The sequence below is a fragment of the Cynocephalus volans genome, chromosome 13, assembly GCF_027409185.1.
Source record: "Cynocephalus volans isolate mCynVol1 chromosome 13, mCynVol1.pri, whole genome shotgun sequence".
In the NCBI taxonomy this organism is placed as follows: domain Eukaryota; kingdom Metazoa; phylum Chordata; class Mammalia; order Dermoptera; family Cynocephalidae; genus Cynocephalus; species Cynocephalus volans.
Genome location: NC_084472.1, coordinates 32906313 through 32924522, shown reverse-complemented (window position 1 = coordinate 32924522; position 18210 = coordinate 32906313). Strand labels below are relative to the sequence as shown.

The window sequence follows — 18210 nt, the reverse complement described above, 5'->3', positions numbered from 1 at the left end:
GTTCACTACCACACGACCACCCTTACAAGAAATCCTCAAGGGAGTACTGGGTTTGGTTCCTGAAAAATAACTACCACTGCCATAAAAACCTAAGAAAAATCTAAACCCGCTAGTACAATAAAAATGGCATTCATGAAGAGAAAACAAGCTAACAAAAACACTATCTACAACCTAAGGAACCAACAAACAAAGAAACCAAACAGTAAATCAGAAAGCAAGGAACAAAAGACACCTAAGACAACCAAACAACCAATAAAATGCTAGGAATAAATCAACACCTTTCAATAACAACTCTTAATGTTAAAGGCTTAAATTCCCCAATTAAAAGACACAGACTGGCTGACTGGATCAAAAAGCAGGACCCAACTATATGCTGCCTACAAGAGACCCACCTCACCCATAAAGATTCACACAGACTAAGAGTGAAAGGATGGAAAAAGATTTACCAGGCAAACAGAAAAGAAAAACGAGCTGGAGTGGCTATTCTTATATCTGACAAAATAGACTTTAAACTAAAAACCATAAAAAGAGACAATGAGGGACACTACTTAATGATAAAAGGACTGATCCATCATGAAGACATAACAATCATAAATATGTACGCACCCAATGTTGGAGCAGCCAGATTTATAAAACAAACTCTATTAGACCTAAAGAAGGAAATAGACACTAATACCATAATAGCAGGGGACCTGAACACTCCACTGTCAATATTAGACAGATCATCTAGGCAAAGAATCAGTAGAGAAACACAAGATCTAAACAAGACTCTAGACCAATTGGAATTGGCAGATATCTACAGAACATTCCACCCAACAACCTCAGAATATTCATTCTTCTCATCAGCACATGGATCATTCTCCAGGATAGATCACATATTAGGTCACAAATCAAGTCTCAATAAATTCAAAAAAATTGGAATTATCCCATGTATCTTCTCAGACCACAATGGATTAAAACTAGAAATTAATAACAAACAAAACTCTGGAAACTATACAAACACATGGAAATTAAACAGCATTCTACTTAATGACATATGGGTCCAAGAAGAAATCAAGCAGGAAATCAAAAAGTTTATTGAAACTAATGAAAACAATGATACATCATACCAAAACCTGTGGGATACTGCAAAAGCAGTATTGAGGGGAAAATTTATTGCATTAAATGCTCACTTCAGAAGAATGGAAAGATGGCAAGTGAACAACCTAACACTTCACCTTAAAGAACTAGAAAAACAAGAACAATCCAATCCTAAAGTTAGCAGACGGAAAGAAATCATTAAGATCAGAGCAGAACTGAATGAAATTGAAAACCAAAAAACAATTCAAAAGATCAACGAATCAAAAAGTTGGTTTTTTGAAAAGATAAATAAAATTGACAAACCATTAGCATGGCTAACAAAAAAAAGAAGAGAGAAGACTCAAATAACAAAAATTAGAAATGAAAAAGGCGATATTACAACTGATTCATCTGAAATACAAGGAATCATTCGAGACTACTATAAACAACTATACGCCAACAAATTTGAAAATCTGGAGGAAATGGATAAATTTCTGGACACACACAAGCTCCCAAAACTGAACCGTGAAGACGTAGAAAATTTGAACAGACCAATAACAATAAAGGAGATTGAAGCTGTTATCAGAAGGCTCCCAACAAAGAAAAGCCCAGGACCAGATGGATTCACAGCAGAATTTTACCAAACATTCAAAGAGGAATTGACACCGATTCTTTACAAACTATTCCAAAAGACTGAAACGGACGCAAATCTCCCAAACTCATTCTATGAAGCAAACATCATCCTGATACCAAAACCAGGTAAAGATATAACCAAAAAAGAAAACTACAGGCCGATATCCTTGATGAATATAGATGCAAAAATCCTCACTAAAATACTAGCAAACAGATTACAGCAACACATACGAAAAATTATTCATCACGATCAAGTGGGATTCATCCCAGGGATGCAAGGTTGGTTCAACATACGCAAATCAATAAATGTGATACACCATATTAATAAACTCAAACACAAGGACCATATGATCATCTCTATAGATGCTGAAAAAGCATTTGATAAAGTTCAGCACTCATTCATGACAAAGACCCTCTATAAGTTAGGTATAGAGGGAAAGTATCTCAACATAATTAAAGCCAAATATGACAAACCCACTGCCAATATCATCCTGAATGGGGAAAAGCTGAAAGCTTTTCCTTTAAGAACAGGCACTAGACAAGGATGCCCACTCTCACCACTCCTATTCAACATAGTGTTGGAAGCACTAGCCAGAGCAATCAGAGAAGAGAAGGAAATAAAGGGCATCCAGATTGGAAAAGATGAAGTCAAACTGTCCGTTTGCAGATGACATGATCCTATATATCGAACAGCCTAAAACCTCTACAAAAAAACTGCTGGAATTGATAAATGATTTCAGCACAGTAGCAGGATACAAAATCAACACACAAAAATCAGTAGCATTTCTTTTCTCCAATAGTGAACATGCAGAAGGAGAAATCAAGAAAGCCTGCCCATTTACAATAGCCACCAAAAAAATAAAATACTTAGGAATTGAGTTAACCAAGGAGGTGAAAAATCTCTATAATGAGAACTACAAACCACTGCTGAGAGAAATTAGAGAGGATACAAGAAGATAGAAAGATATTCCATGCTCTTGGATTGGAAGAATCAACATAGTGAAAATGTCCATACTACCCAAAGTGATATACAAATTCAATGCAATCCCCATCAAAATTCCAAAGACATTTTTCTCAGAAATGGAAAAAACTATTCAGACATTTATATGGAACAATAAAAGACCACGAATAGCCAAAGCAATGCTCAGCAAAAAAAATAAATCTGGCGGCATAACACTACCTGACTTTAAGCTATACTACAAAGCTATAATAACCAAAACAGTATGGTACTGGCATAAAAACAGACACACTGACCAATGGAATAGAATAGAGAATCCAGAAATCAACCCACACACTTACTGCCATCTGATCTTTGACAAAGGCACCAAGCCTATTCACTGGGGAAGGGACTGCCTCTTCAGCAAGTGGTGCTGGGATAACTGGATATCGATATGCAGCAGAATGAAACTAGATCCATACCTCTCACCATATACTAAAATCAACTCAAAATGGATTAAGGATTTAAATATACACCCTGAGACAATAAAACTTCTTAAAGAAAACATAGGAGAAACACTTCAGGAAATAGGACTGGACACAGACTTCATGAATACGACCCCAAAAGCACGGGCAACCAAAGGAAAAATAAACAAATGGGATTATATCAAACTAAAAAGCTTCTGCACAGCAAAAGAAACAATTAAAAGAGTTAAAAGACAACCAACAGAGTGGGAGAAAATATTTGCAAAATATACATCTGACAAAGGATTAATATTCAGAATATATAAGGAACTCAAACAACTTTACAAGAAGAAAACAAGCAACCCAATTAAAAAATGGGCAAAAGAGCTAAGTAGGCATTTCTCTAAGGAAGATATCCAAATGGCCAACAGACATATGAAAAAATGCTCAACATCACTCAGCATCCGGGAAATGCAAATCAAAACCACATTGAGATACCATCTAACCCCAGTTAGGATGGCTAAAATCCAAAAGACTATGAACGATAAATGTTGGCGAGGCTGCGGAGAAAAAGGAACTCTCATACATTGTTGGTGGGACTGCAAAATGGTGCAGCCTCTATGGAAAATGGTATGGAGGTTCCTTAAACAATTGCAAATAGATCTACCATACGACCCAGCCATCCCACTGTTGGGAATATACCCAGAGGAATGGAAATCATCAAGTCGAAGGTATACCTGTTCCCCAATGTTCATCGCAGCACTCTTTACAATAGCCAAGAGTTGGAACCAGCCCAAATGCCCATCATCAGATGAGTGGATACGGAAAATGTGGTACATCTACACAATGGAATACTACTCAGCTATAAAAACGAATGAAATACTGCCATTTGCAACAACATGGATGGACCTTGAGAGAATTATATTAAGTGAAACAAGTCAGGCACAGAACGAGAAATACCACATGTTCTCACTTATTGGAGGGAGCTAAAAATTAATATATAAATTCACACACACACAAACCGGGGTGGGGGGAAGAAGATATAACAACCACAATTATTTGAAGTTGATACAACAAGCAAACAGAAAGGACATTGTTGGGGGGAGGGGGGAGGGAGAAAGGAGGGAGGTTTTGGTGATGGGGAGCAATAATCAGCTACAATGTATATCGACAAAATAAAAGTAAAAAATAAATAAATAAATAAATAAAAAATAATAAAATAAATGGAATAGATTATCAGACTAGAGAAAAATGCAGAACCCAACAATATGTTGTTTACAAGAGTAACACTTTAAATATAAAAGAATAAATACGTTGACATAAAAGGATGAAAAGAGATATGCCATACAAACTGTATACATGGAATGCCAGAGTGGGCTACACTTGTATAAATAAAAGTACACATTAAGGAAAAGAGTATTAACAGAGACAAAGAGAAATATCTCATCATGATAAAAAAGGCATCAGACAGACATAACAATGGTAAATATATATGTATCTGTGAGAGTTTCAAAATACATGTAACAAAAACTGATAAGACTACAAGAAAAGTAGAGAAACCCAAATAATATCTAGTTATTTTAACATTCACTTGTTATTAGTTTATAAGACAAAAATGACAAAAATTCAGTGGGCTACAGAAGAATTGAATGACACTATTAATCAATTTGACCTAATTGATGTGTATGGAACACTACACTCAACAGCAGAATATACATTTTTAAAACTGCATGTTGAATACTTACCAAGACAGATTATACATTGTGCTATAAAATACATTTCAAAACATTTCAAAAGAATGAAAACTTATAAAATATGTAATATGACCATGTAGTAAAATAAAAAACAAGATGTCTAGAAAAATCTCTCAAGTATTTGAAAATTATTCAACACAATTCTAAATAACACATAGGTAAAAAAAAAAAAAAAAAAAAATCACAAGAGACATGAGTAAATATTTTTAAATGAATGATGAAAATACAACATATCAAAATATGAGGGATAAAGAAGTAGTGCTTAGAGGGAAAATAAGTCCAATGCCTATATTAGAAAAGAAGAAAAGTTTAAAATCGATGATATAATATTCTATCTTATGAAGCTAGAAAAGGAAGAGCAAGTCAGATAAAAAATAATAAGGGAGGAAATGGAGAGTAAAAATCCATGAAATAGACAAATAAAACATAAAGAAACACAAAAGTCGGCTTCTTAAAAGGATTAATAAAATTGATGAACCCCACATCAAGGCAAACTAAGAAAAAGAGAAAACTTGGGTTATGAATATTAGAAATCAGAGATGATATATCACTAGAAAGCCTAAAGACAGTAAGAGGATATTAAGGATATATCATGAATAATTTATGCCAATATATTCAATAACTGAGATAAGATGAAATGCACACATTTCTTGAAAAATATAACTTGTCAAAAGTGACTCAAGAAGAAACAGAAAATATGAATAGCCTAATATCTATTAGATTAAATTTGTAACCAAAAATGTTCCCACAAAGAAAACAGCTCAGAGAGCTTCATTGGTAAATTCTATCACATGTAAGGAAGAAATATTATCAATCTTAAACAAACTCTTTCTTTAAATAGAAAAGGAGGAAACACTTCTCAACAAATTTTATGTTACTATGCAGTACCAAAACCTACTTAAGTTATTACAGTAAAAGAATATTAAAAAGAAGTATCCCTCATGAACATCATACACAACTCCACAAAATATTAGCAAACCAAACCCAGCAATTTATAAAATGATACTACATCAAGTCCAAGGGAGTATTTTTCCAAAATGCAGTATTGGCTTAACATCCAAAAATAAATCCAGGTAAATGATAACATTAAAGAATAAAGGAGCAAAATGATATGATTACATTAATAAATAAAATGCATAAAGAGCATTTGACAAAATTCTGATTCAAAACTCTCAGCATATTAGGTATAAAAGGGCACTTATCTGATAAAGGCATCTACCAAAAACCTATATTTAACATTATTTTTATTGGTGAATTATTGAATGCCTTTACCTTAAGATTGAGAACAATGTAAAAATTTGTTTAACTATTTCTATTCTATATTGTATTGGAAGTCCTAGATAATGAAATAAGGCAAGAAAAAGAAACAAAAGGCATAATAAAGCTATTATTATTCACAGACAACGTGATTGTGAACTTGAATATTCTAAGGAATGTACAAAGCAGCAACAACAACAACAAAAAAAAACTGGTAGACTATGTACATTTAGCAAATTGCAGTATATAAGGTAAATATTCAAAAACCAATACTCTTTTTATATACGGCAGTTCCCCCCTATCCACAGGGGTTACATTCCAAGACAGTAGATGCTTAAAATCCCAGATAGTACTGAACCGTATGTATACTATGTTTTTTCCTACATATAACATACCTACAATAAAATTTATGAATTAGACACAGTAAGAGATTAATAACAAAAAGTAATAATAAAATAGAATAATTATGACAATATACTATAATAGAAGTTATGTGCATGTGGTTTCTCTCTCTCTCAGAATATCTTATTGTACTGTACTCACCCTTATTCTTGTGATGATATGAGATAATAAATACCTATGTGATGCGATGATGTGAGGTGAATGATGTAGGAATTGTGATGTAGTGTTTAAAACTTATGATTTATTTCTGGAATTTTCAATTTAATATTTTTAGACTGAGGTTGATTACAGACAACTGAAACCATGGATCCTGGTACCCCATCAAATTCAATAAAATATGTGTAAGACTGTTATGCTGAAAACTACGTGGCATCACTGAGTTAAATTTAAAAAGATCTAAATAAATATAGAGGCATACCATTTTTGTAGATTGAAAAACTCAGTATTTCTATGATGTCAGTCCTTCCCATATTGATCAAATCATAATTTCCTCAATAGAAATTGATAAACTGAATCTGAAATGTAGAGAACCTCAGAATAGCCAAAAGAATTATTAATAAGCCCTCCCCTCGTGGGGCACCGGACGCCACGCCACGAACGCAATAGCTCTTCAAGTCTGCAATAAAAAATGGCCTCCAATAAAACTACATTGCAAAAAATGGGAAAGAAACAGAATGGAAAAAGTAAAAAAGTCGAAGAGGCAGAGCCTGAAGAATTTGTGGTGGAAAAAGTACTGGACAGACGTGGAGTGAATGGGAAGGTGGAGTATTTCCTCAAGTGGAAGGGATTTACAGATGCTGACAATACTTGGGAACCTGAAGAAAATTTAGATTGTCCAGAGTTAATTGAAGCATTTCTTAATTCTCAAAAAGCTGGTAAAGAGAAAGACGGTACAAAAAGAAAATCTTTATCGGACAGTGAATCGGATGATAGCAAGTCAAAGAAGAAAAGAGATGCTGCTGACAAACCAAGAGGCTTTGCCAGAGGCCTTGATCCTGAAAGAATAATTGGTGCCACAGACAGCAGTGGAGAACTGATGTTTCTCATGAAATGGAAAGATTCAGATGAGGCAGACTTGGTGCTGGCAAAAGAGGCAAATATGAAGTGTCCTCAAATTGTAATTGCTTTTTATGAAGAGAGACTAACTTGGCATTCTTGTCCAGAAGATGAAGCTCAATAATTGTTTGCATTGCTTTTTATATATATTTATATATATATATATAAAATCTGGGTCTTAGTTTTTGATTTACTAGTGTGAAGAAATAACTACATTCTAATGAAAATCAAGTTTGATGTGTTCGTTTTGAAAGTAGTATTGGGGGAGTTGTTGAGTTCTTTTGCATCAATAGCACTGGTTACTTTGAACAAATAAATAAAAGCTTTCTGTAGTTGCCTCCTTTATCAGAAAAGGACATTTGATTCCATAGCATATTATTTCCTCTGCATTAGAGAACATCTTTTCTAAATGTTGGGGGAAATTTCCATAGTCATTACTCAGTCAGAACTTGTGTTTAACTCATATGCCTAAGGACCATTCTGGGTTTGTTTTTTTGTGTGTGTATACAAAAAATACATATACAAATGGCTTTTTTTGTTTATGTGCTTTTAACATTCACCAAAGCAAAAACCATGGGGTAAATAAGCTCACGTTTCTGAGATGCCATCATTCTGAACAACCTAAGAAATAAGTCACTTCAAGTTGAATTTTTTCTGAAGCCGTAACCTTTCAAATTAAATAGATGATTCTGTAATTGGATAATTTAAAAGCAGATCCATATCAGAATCCATATCTATATCTATAATTGTATAAGTGCAACCATTTATTTGCAAAATTCATCACTACCACCAACCTACCCAGATGAGGAAACTGGACAAATCCTAGTGTTTTAATCAGCTAAGCAAGACTCAGTTAAAAGGACATTTAAAGATTCCTCTGGCGAGCCATTCCTTTATAAAAAGTTGAAATCCCTGTGTTGTATTGACTAAAAGTTCATGACTTCTGGAATATCTAAGACTTGGCTCATCAAAACATAGTCACGCAGTTAGAGATGTTGGCAGTTTAGCATCTGCTGGCATAAATGGGTAAACAAACTTGCAAGCCAAACTATCAACCTGCATGGTTTTTGTTTATCCCTACTCATTCCTTACATGTAGGCTCAAATCTTGCAGTATTTGGGTTACTGGTTCAGCAGAAGCCAGGAAAACGATAACTTTGTAGTAATCAGAATGTTACCCAACTCTATATTGTTTATTGTAAATACTGGTGAGCAGTGGTCAATAAATAGTTTTACATTCCTTTAAAAAAAAAAAAAAAGAATTATTAATAAGAAAAACAAAGTTGGAAGACTTATTCTACCTGATCTCAATATTTACTATGAAGCTTAAGTAATCCAGTGGCACAATGTACTTTCTGAAGTGATGGATACTTTGTATATCAATTGGGGTGTTAGTTACAAAGATATATTCATTTGTTAAAACACATCAAACTTGATATGTACATTGTATTAAATGTAAATTACATATTCCAATAAAGTTGATTAAAAAATAAAGTTGAAGAAAAAGCAAAGAAATTTCACAAAAGAACTTTATGATATACTGAGATGCATCAAAATTAATAACTGTATAAGTTATTTCCCAAACTACATATACCCAGATACTAATCTGAAGAGGCATTCACTGACCATGCACTTTGTAACATTCACGGTGCTAAGCACCATAAAGTCAAAACATTATTGTCAGATGATCAGTGTTTTCTACCCCTTCATACAATCCAGATAAAATGCATACAAAATTCATCAAGGAATTATGACTAATAGGCTGACATCATTCACTGGTATGGATGAAATTATTAGAAATTGCTTTCTGTTAGTCTTACTTAGCATCTGTTGGAGCTGTTAAAAGTAAATGCAAAATAATGAAAACCAAGATAGCGGAAGAGGTTAAACCCATACTATTTAGGATTGCTACACTGTATAAGTCATCCTTAAGTTAGTAAGATTTTACTGAGCTCTATCTCCATATTTTATATTATAAAATACTAAATAAGAAACTTTGAGTGGTCCTGATTTAGGGTGAGAGAAGGAAAAACATTTTCAGTTCTTCAAGTTCAATGAAATTCTAATAATCCAGAGCACCTTGAACTTTTCTATTTTGCTGAAATCTCATATCGCGATAGTCTGTCTGAGCTTGAATGGCAAATTTTAAATGTCATTCAGGACCAATTGAATACCACTTGTATTTGCATTCCTTAAAAAGCAGAAAAACATTAACCTTTTGTTTTATTGAATTAAAATGCCACGGAAATGCTGATGTAGTCTTGGGAGACTGAAATACTTTAACAAAGAAGAATAGCTGTCATTTATTAACACAAAGAACAATTACTTGATAGGATGCCTTCTGACAAAAAGCAGATTGGTATTCTCATCATAGAAAAGGCATTATAAAAAAAAAAAAAATCTAGCCGAGACCTCTGAGACTTGAATAATTTAAAGCTGCATTTGGTGCAATTTGAATTTTTCTTTAGGGAGGCAAAGTTAAATACCTTTAATTTGTTCTAATTATTTCAAATTTGCAAGTTAATTATGGCTGATCATTAAATAACAAAAAGGACTATCGTCTCCATAGAGTTTTACCTCCTACCCTCTGCATTACTTAAGCTAGATTTTAGTATGCATGAATTAACTTTCCAAATAATCACACGGTTTGACTAAATGGCTCAGTAAAATGAGCTCTGATCTTCAGAATAAGCATTAATGGACATTAGAAATGCTACTGGGACTCATGTTACTTACATTTTAAGTATTTTTAATGGGGCTTTATTTACTAATCTTTATGTACTGTTCAAGTTAGAACACCATACAGATACATTATTCTGCTTTACTGGAGGAAAAGTCCAGTCTCTGAGACAATAAAAACAAGTGTCCATTTAACATCAACTAAATTCATGTTAAAATTAATGCAGGGATATGATGATGGGATTTAACTTGTTTTAGCTGTTTATCTCAATAATCAATCTAGCAAAAATGGACTGCTTGGTATGTAAGTGGAATATGATGGACCCATTGATGTGCTATGTGACTCAAGTAGAAAAGAGAGGTCCAGTGATAACTATAAGCTAGCATTTAAATTCCATTTGCTACTTTGAAAAAAAAGGATTCATGACTTCTTGTGTTGTACTAGTTTCTAGTTATGATTTCTCTGCATACTTGGCTACCAATGAATACAAAGCCAGAGGTTACATAATCATACTGCTTAGAACTCGTCTAAAAAATAGTTTTCATGAATGTCTCAACTAAGTCTTCATATTCCTCAGAGACAGACCCGTGAATGAACAAAATATTTTGAGATCAAAGAGTTTAAAGAATACAATTTCAATAATGAAATATTCCATACACTGTGAGATCTTTCTGTCTTCCCATTCCAAAATCATCAACACAAAGTTAATTTCCATATATAAAATAAATATTATCTGAGAACCTATTATGTATCAGTTCTATATTCAAGTATGGGCCCACATAAGGGAATTAGTAACTACCTTCAAATATTTACAGGTAACAAGAAGAAATAGGCAGCTAAACAATGAATACATAATGCAGCAAGTGTTATGATGGCAGTGTATGCAAAGTGCTAAAGGGAGCAGGTAACAGTAACAGAAAGCTTGGGAGATGGGTGGAAGGAGGGGTCATAGAGGGGACAAGGTAAGTTAAGTCAGTAAAAAGGAATAATTTCCTAGTATTTACTACGCAAAAAGGCTCTGGCATGGCCCCTAGATCCAAAAGATGTGGCCATTTAGTGGAGAATTTACTCATGCCACATCCCCTAGGTGTACTGGGTAGAATAATGGTCTCTGGACAAAAATAGGTACTTCAGAGGCAGGAAAGACATAAGTTAGATGTGTGTGGTGCAGGAAAGAGAGGATTCTAACCCTAAAGGGCAGTTAGGGCAGCGTAGTGGTTAAGAATATTAGCTTTGGTGTCAGACAGAAGAGGGTATTCTATAGTTATTTATCAGTTCTGATAGATGTGATTTCTTAAGCAAGGTACTTAAACTCTCTGGACCTCATTTCCTCACCTACAAAACGATATTAATAATAGTATGCAACTCATAGGGTTGTTGTAAGGATTAAATGAATTAATAAATGTAAGATGCCTAGAAGAATGTCCAGCATATTCACAATCACCTAAATGTTAGCTTCTATTATTATTATTATTTATATTACTGTTAAATAAGGCAAAATTTAAAAGGCTTACAGCAATATCTAGTACATGATATGTGTTCGATAAGTTATTACAGACTGGCTGAATAGATGAATGTTATAATTGCTAAGAAGTATAAAGAAAGAGCAGGTCATTTTGGGGAGGTAGAGATAAGTAGATTGGATCTAGAGATGTTGAATTTGAGGGGTCTGTAAATCATTTTGGCTAGATTTGGACTTCAGAAGGGAAAAGCTGGTGGTAAGGGAAACTGCAGGTTCTGCTTGCTGACTCCAGGTTCTTGGTGTCTCGAAAAAAGAATTGGACAAGACATGCCAGAGGTGAAAAGCAAGAAGCAGTTTTATTTAGCAAAGAGAGAGTACACTCAAAAGGGGGTGGAGCAGGCTCAAAAGTGAGGGAGCGTGCTCACGAGCCCTTACAATTATATTCTGGGTGGGTTTAAGTCCTCTTCACTGGATTCGTGTCATTTGGTCATTGATGGAGCCCTGAGTGCAGTGTTTGCACTATTGACTAGAGTGATTGGTCCCCTAGCTGGTGGGAACTCATTGTCTAACCGAATGGTGCCCAACGTGGGGTGGGGGGGGCGTTCCCTGTCTGGAATTGTCTTTGTTTCCTGTGGTCGCTTCTGCACATGTGCATGCCTGCTCAGGGAACAAGTCTGTTCCATTTGCAATTACCAGATTTCCTTTTCCAATTCTTGTCTCTATCTAACTTCCTGCCTCACTGTGACCTGAGATAAAGATTTTAGACTTATTGACACAGAGATATGATCTAAAGTCATAGGAATGAATTAAGTTTCCCACAGGGAAAGAGGTCTATTGAGAAGAGGAAAGAGGATAGAATTGTCGATCGTTAAACAGTAGGCAGTGGCAAAAGAAGCTAAACACAACAGAGAAATAATATCCAACAGGGAAATAAGGAGAGAAAGAAAGAATAATATCAAGAAAACAAGGGAATGAAAGAGATATCATAAAGGTTAGCTATGTCACTTGCTATTGCAAAGTCAAGTAAGATGAGGATTGAAAAGAAGTAAAAACATTTGGGAATAGACTGTAGTGACCATGGGAAGCATGAGTTCAGTTGAGTGATTAGTAGACTAGGAGAAAATGCAAGGTGAAGATGTGGAAGTGGAAAATGCAGATTATGCTCTTAAGAAGTTTGGAAGAAAAGAGAAAGATGGGCAGTAGCTCGGTGGCAAGGCAAAGACGAGTTTTTTGCTGTTGTTTTAAGGGGGAAGGATCCTCAAGCATGTTTGTAGGCAGAGGAGAAGGGATGAGAGTGGAGAGGAAGAGACTGATGATGTAAGAGATACTGATGCAATGAGAGTGCTGGGAAAAGGAAGGGTATGTGAATAAGGCACTGATACAGGAGACATTTGGACTCGAGATCTCTACAGGACTTCTAAGCAGTAATTCCTAATAGGCACTTTAAAATATGAACTCCAGAAAGAGGCCAGTGCTTCACACAAAGATGTGACCCTCACCATATAATTAGAAATTAGAGCAGATCTCATTTTTAGTGAAGGCACACTTCATATTCAAAGGTGTCAATAGATTTTAATTTTCTCCTTCACTAAAGGGAATATAGCTGGAATTTCATTAATTAAAATACCTTTATTTTAATTCTATCCAGAAGAATCAGCAACTAAGGGAGAGTTAAGAAGATGAGAATGATGATAAAGCTGTGCTAAAAAAACCACTTCGTTTTTAGTGATTACCAAACAGCTATTTTAGAGTTCTGTTGCTCTAATCCCAGAAATGCCTTCAGAATTTCTGTAGTCAACAAGTAAAACAGCTCTTTAAATCAATTTATTTCAATGTAGAATGAGTACTTTTTAACTTTTTAAATGTATTAAGAGAAGGTTAACAGATAGGTAGATGAAAATATCAGTTCAATATAAACTAAGGAAGACAGGATAAAAGTATGATGATTGTCTGCTATATGTTTAGTTTTCAAAGGGCAGAGACCATGCCCTATTCTGACTCCCCAGTAATGCTTTCCATGTGGCTGTACACAGAGAAAAGGCCCAATATACTCATATATATATATACTGAAGAAATGACTAATTTCAAAGGCATTTGAGGGATTAGAACAACAGAATGAGTTGATCTCTCTTCCTTGTATCATGAACCATTTGTAGTCATTTTTAGATTTATAATCCATATTTTAATTTCATCAAAGCATGCATTTATGAAGCTTTGAAAATCTGACACAAGATGAGAAAGACACTATGAGATGTGCATAGTATGCCATAAAACATCTTGCAAATGAACCACGAATATAATACAAAATATTGGAACCAAGGTTAATTCAAAGGCCTATAAATTTATTGGAAATGTCAAAAAACATCATGGTGGTCAGTTAGGAACTGTGGTTGAAATCTCCCTGAAGAAAACCAAGGTCCAGCTTCTGGTCAAGATGGCAGACTAGATGGTCCCCAGCATCTCTCTCTCCCACAAATCAACCAATTTACAACTATTAAAAAGCAATAATTGCCAAGCTGCAGTCGCTAGAGCTCAGGGGAAGTGGGGGAGTTCATGAAGGCAAGAGAAGCCACACTGAGAGAAAGAAAGGATTGCTTCCACTATTTTGAGCCCCAGCTGCTTTAAGGCTAGAGCTGGTGAGCACATGGAGCAAGAGCTGGTAGAAGCTGCAGATATGCCCTTCCTATGAAGTTGCTTGGAGGCGGCAGGGGAGAAGAGGGCCTTGGCCCTCAGGCCAGCAAGACCACTAACAGAGCTCTATGGACCCACACAGGAGCAGGGAGCCACAGACAACAGAAAAAAGGAACCACTCCGAGGCTGGTAAGTCATCCTAAGGGACCGGAGCACAGTCTGTCCCATGGGAAGTGTCTGGAGTACAGGCAGTAGGAGAGATGGGCCCAACGGGGGAACACTGGTGCACAGCTGATCTGCCCCCACAATCAGTGCAAACTAGTCAGGATTATAGAACTGGAGGGGGTGCAGTTTGGTGAAAAGACTCAGGCCCAGACCATAGTTTTCACACAACCCAGGTGTATCAGACCTCATGAGACCCAGAAGTACATACAAGGTCAACCACTAAAACCTAGCTACACAAAAAGACTTCCCCAGGGATTCAGCAGCAATGAAGCAATTTTGCTTAGCTCAACTACAGGGCTCAAGTGCTGGTCCCCACATGAAGTTCCTCCATTTTAGAAGTAAGCAAAGGACAACAAATTAGTTCCAGTGCAGAGTTTAAGTGATGGGAAGAGCGAATAATCCAAAACAAAACTGAAAGAAAAAACAAAATACCCACAGATCAGAGACAAAGTTTGATATTAACTACTAAAGGTCTAACGCCACCAAAGAACACCTATAAAACCTAGAAGGACTGGAAGCCCCCTGGGCTCCCAAGCTGCTGCTGAGAGCACCCCAGGCTCCTGAGCCAGGGCGGTGGGTGGCCAATGGCGTCAGCCACAACCCCCAACATATGCAACCAGCCCAGTGTCAACCACTGAGCTGCTGCAGGAAGTACCCTGGGCTCCTAAGCCAGGGCAGTGGGGGACTGTGGGCCTCAGCCATGCCCTGCTGACATCTGCAACCAGCCCAGTGATGACTGCTGAGCCACTGCAGGAAACGTCCCAGGCTCCTGAGCTGGGGTGGTGGGGGGCCAAGATTAAATAAGCCCAGCGACAACCACCAAGCTGCCACAGGAAGTGCCCTGGGCTCCCAAGCCAGGGCAGTGGGGGGCTAAGAGCTTCAGCCATACCTCCCTGACACCTGAATCCAGCCCAGCAATGACCCAGCTGCCATTGGAAGCCTCCTGGTTTCCCCTGCCAGAATTGGGGGGGGGGGGCACAGGCCTCAATCATGCTCCCCCGCCTTCCCCCTCTTCCCACTCCCCCTTCTCTTCTCCTTCTTGCCCCTAACTGCTCCACAACAACATCTTAGAATGAGGCATGGAGCCTGGGGAAGCCGAACCCAGCCACAACTGGGCAAGCTACTGCCACCACCCCAGCGCCCCACCAGGACCTTGAGGGGTGGAGCCAGGGGAAGCCAAACCCAACCACAACCAGGTAAAGAGCACACCAAAAACACCATTTTCACACAGGTAGCCCTCCACAGCCACTGCAATTGCCATGGCCGCCGCAAAAGTGACCACTAGTTTCTACAGCAGCAATCACAGCCACTGTGCAGATAGCACACCAGACTCTCAACTTCATCGACACCAGTAGAGGCACCAGTGGAGACCAAAAAAAAAAAAAAAAAAAAAAAAAGAGGTCCTCTCTCCCCACAAAGACACTCCAGAGTAATAAAAGCATCTGATTTACAATAATAGAGGAGGACTTGATCACACCTGTCTCAGTACTGAACGGATCATCTAGGCAACAAACCAAGAGGAACAGTTAATTATCAGATGGAGAGAACAAATCTATGGTTATTAGAAGGGGGAGGAAGAAAGGGAACGGGTAGGGGGAAGGGAGAAATTGGATAAGGGGCATAAAGAATAAGTATGATTTGTAACAATGAATATGCTAATAATTAAAAAAAAAGAATGGCTCCAATCACACATACAGAAAAACAAGAACAAAACAAACAAAAAAAAGAAAAACCAAGGTCGATGTGGTGAATCAACATCAACACATGGGCAAAGTGTTATTGAAGACACAAGGTAAAAGCCAGCCTACATTTCTGCTATCTCTAAAAGCAGTGGTTCTTAAAGTGTGGTACAAGGAGGTAAAACATATTTTCATAAAATATTATAAGATGTCATTTGTCCTTTCCACTATCAGTCTCTCATGAGTGAATAGTGAAATTTTCCAAGAGGTATGAGACATGTGACATCACAAAAGACTAAATGCAGATACAGACATGAGAATCCAGCTATGTTCTATTAAGCCAGAAGTTAAAGAGATTTGCTAAAGTGTAAAGCAAAGACACTCTTCTCCCCATTTTTTTGTTGTTGTTATTGTTCTGGAAAATAGTTCTCATAAAAATATACTGTTTATGTTAACATGCAATAGGTTTATTATTGTTACTATTAAATGTATATTTAAAATTTCTGTTTTAATTTCTATTACAGTAAATATGAAGAGATATTATATTAAATAGATATAATCCACATAAAAGCTCTTTGGGTTCCCAATAATATTTAAGAGTATAATGGGGTCCTGAGATCAGAAAGCTTGAGAATTGCTATTCCATAGTATGTAAATGATAAGTCCATAGAAATAATTACCAGTATGTCCTCTGAAAAATTGAATGTGGCTTCAATACAGAAGAAGCCAGAGATCAACAGCAGGAAAAAATTTTCAATGCAAGTTTTTTATTTTAAAAATTAGTGCATAGTAAAATTGACTTCTGGGGGGTATATAGTTCTATGAATTTTAACATACAAATAGTTCCACCACCCTAAAAAATTCCCTCTCCTATTCCTATCTAGTCACATCCTCCCCCCACCCTAACACCTACAACCACTATTGTCTGCATCTCTACAGTTTTGTGTTTTCCCAAATGCCATGTAAATGGAATTAAACAGGATGCAATTTTTTGAGACTGGCTTATTTCATTCACACAATGTCTTTGAGATTCATGTAAATTGTTGCATGTATCATAAGTTCCTTCCTTTTTATTGCTGAGTAGTATACCATTGTAGGGAATTACCACCGTTTATTCATCTATTCACCCACTTAAGGACATGTGTGTGGTTTCCAGGTTTTGACTATTGCAAACAAAGTTGCTACGAACATTAAATGAACTAAAAGAAACTTCTAATTTCAGTGAGAGGGTAAAGTAGGAAATCTTCTAGCTCTTACCACTGATAATAATAGCATGTTTGAAAAGGAGCCCTGTTCCTGCATTCTCAACAAAAGTTTTGTGACAAACTTTAAAAATACCACCCAAAGTCTCCTAAATGAGACTATGTAATTTACATGAAGGGAATGTGTACTTCCTGTTTGTTGAAGAAAAGTCAACTTACCTTCAAATATGCTCCTTGAGCATTTATCAGGAGTTCCAATCCCTACTGGCTCTTCCCCTCTACTCATGCAAAAGACTCACACTAACCTCACCTTAACAACGTGCATTACAAAAATAACCCATTCTCTGGCATTTACAGAACTATGTGTTTTGAGATCTGACTACTGAATAAAACAACCAGCAAGAAACTTCCTTTTCTCCTTAGGCCAAAGAGAGCCAAAAATCTCTAGGGCTTTTATATTACACAGGATAAGGACAACCAAGCTGGTGAAGAGACATTTATAATAAAATTTTTATGAAAATTTCTAAGAAGCAATGCTATAAGACTTTTCTGTTTTGATATGCTCACTGTGACCATAAGTATATACACACATTCTCCATCATAGGGGCCTCAGAACCAGCTGACAGCCATTGATAGCAGGCAGCTTTGGGTAAATGAATTGCAATTTTGAAATCAATTTTTTTGCCAGTGGGTCCTATTCACAGAACCATCATCCACTAAAGTTAAATAAGAATGTAACAGAAAGCTGGGCAAAAAAGAAAAAAAATAAC

General features: G+C 36.3%; 2 protein-coding genes across 4 annotated transcripts in view; one reads left to right on the top strand and one right to left on the bottom strand.

Moving 5' to 3' along the window:
• Positions 1 to 18210, bottom strand: part of KIAA1328 (KIAA1328 ortholog) — a 357584-nt gene that overhangs the window by 90802 nt on the left and 248572 nt on the right. The gene's annotated exons all lie outside the window — the stretch shown is intronic.
• Positions 7085 to 8504, top strand: LOC134361979 (chromobox protein homolog 3-like). Its single transcript, XM_063077256.1, has one exon. It carries the CDS (start codon positions 7135 to 7137, stop codon positions 7684 to 7686), a length of 552 nt encoding a protein of 183 aa, XP_062933326.1. The 5' UTR covers positions 7085 to 7134; the 3' UTR covers positions 7687 to 8504.

Bases quoted from the DNA above. Each gene is read 5' to 3' on its own strand.
- LOC134361979 (XM_063077256.1), top strand. From the start codon at position 7,135: ATGGCCTCCAATAAAACTACATTGCAAAAAATGGGAAAGAAACAGAAT.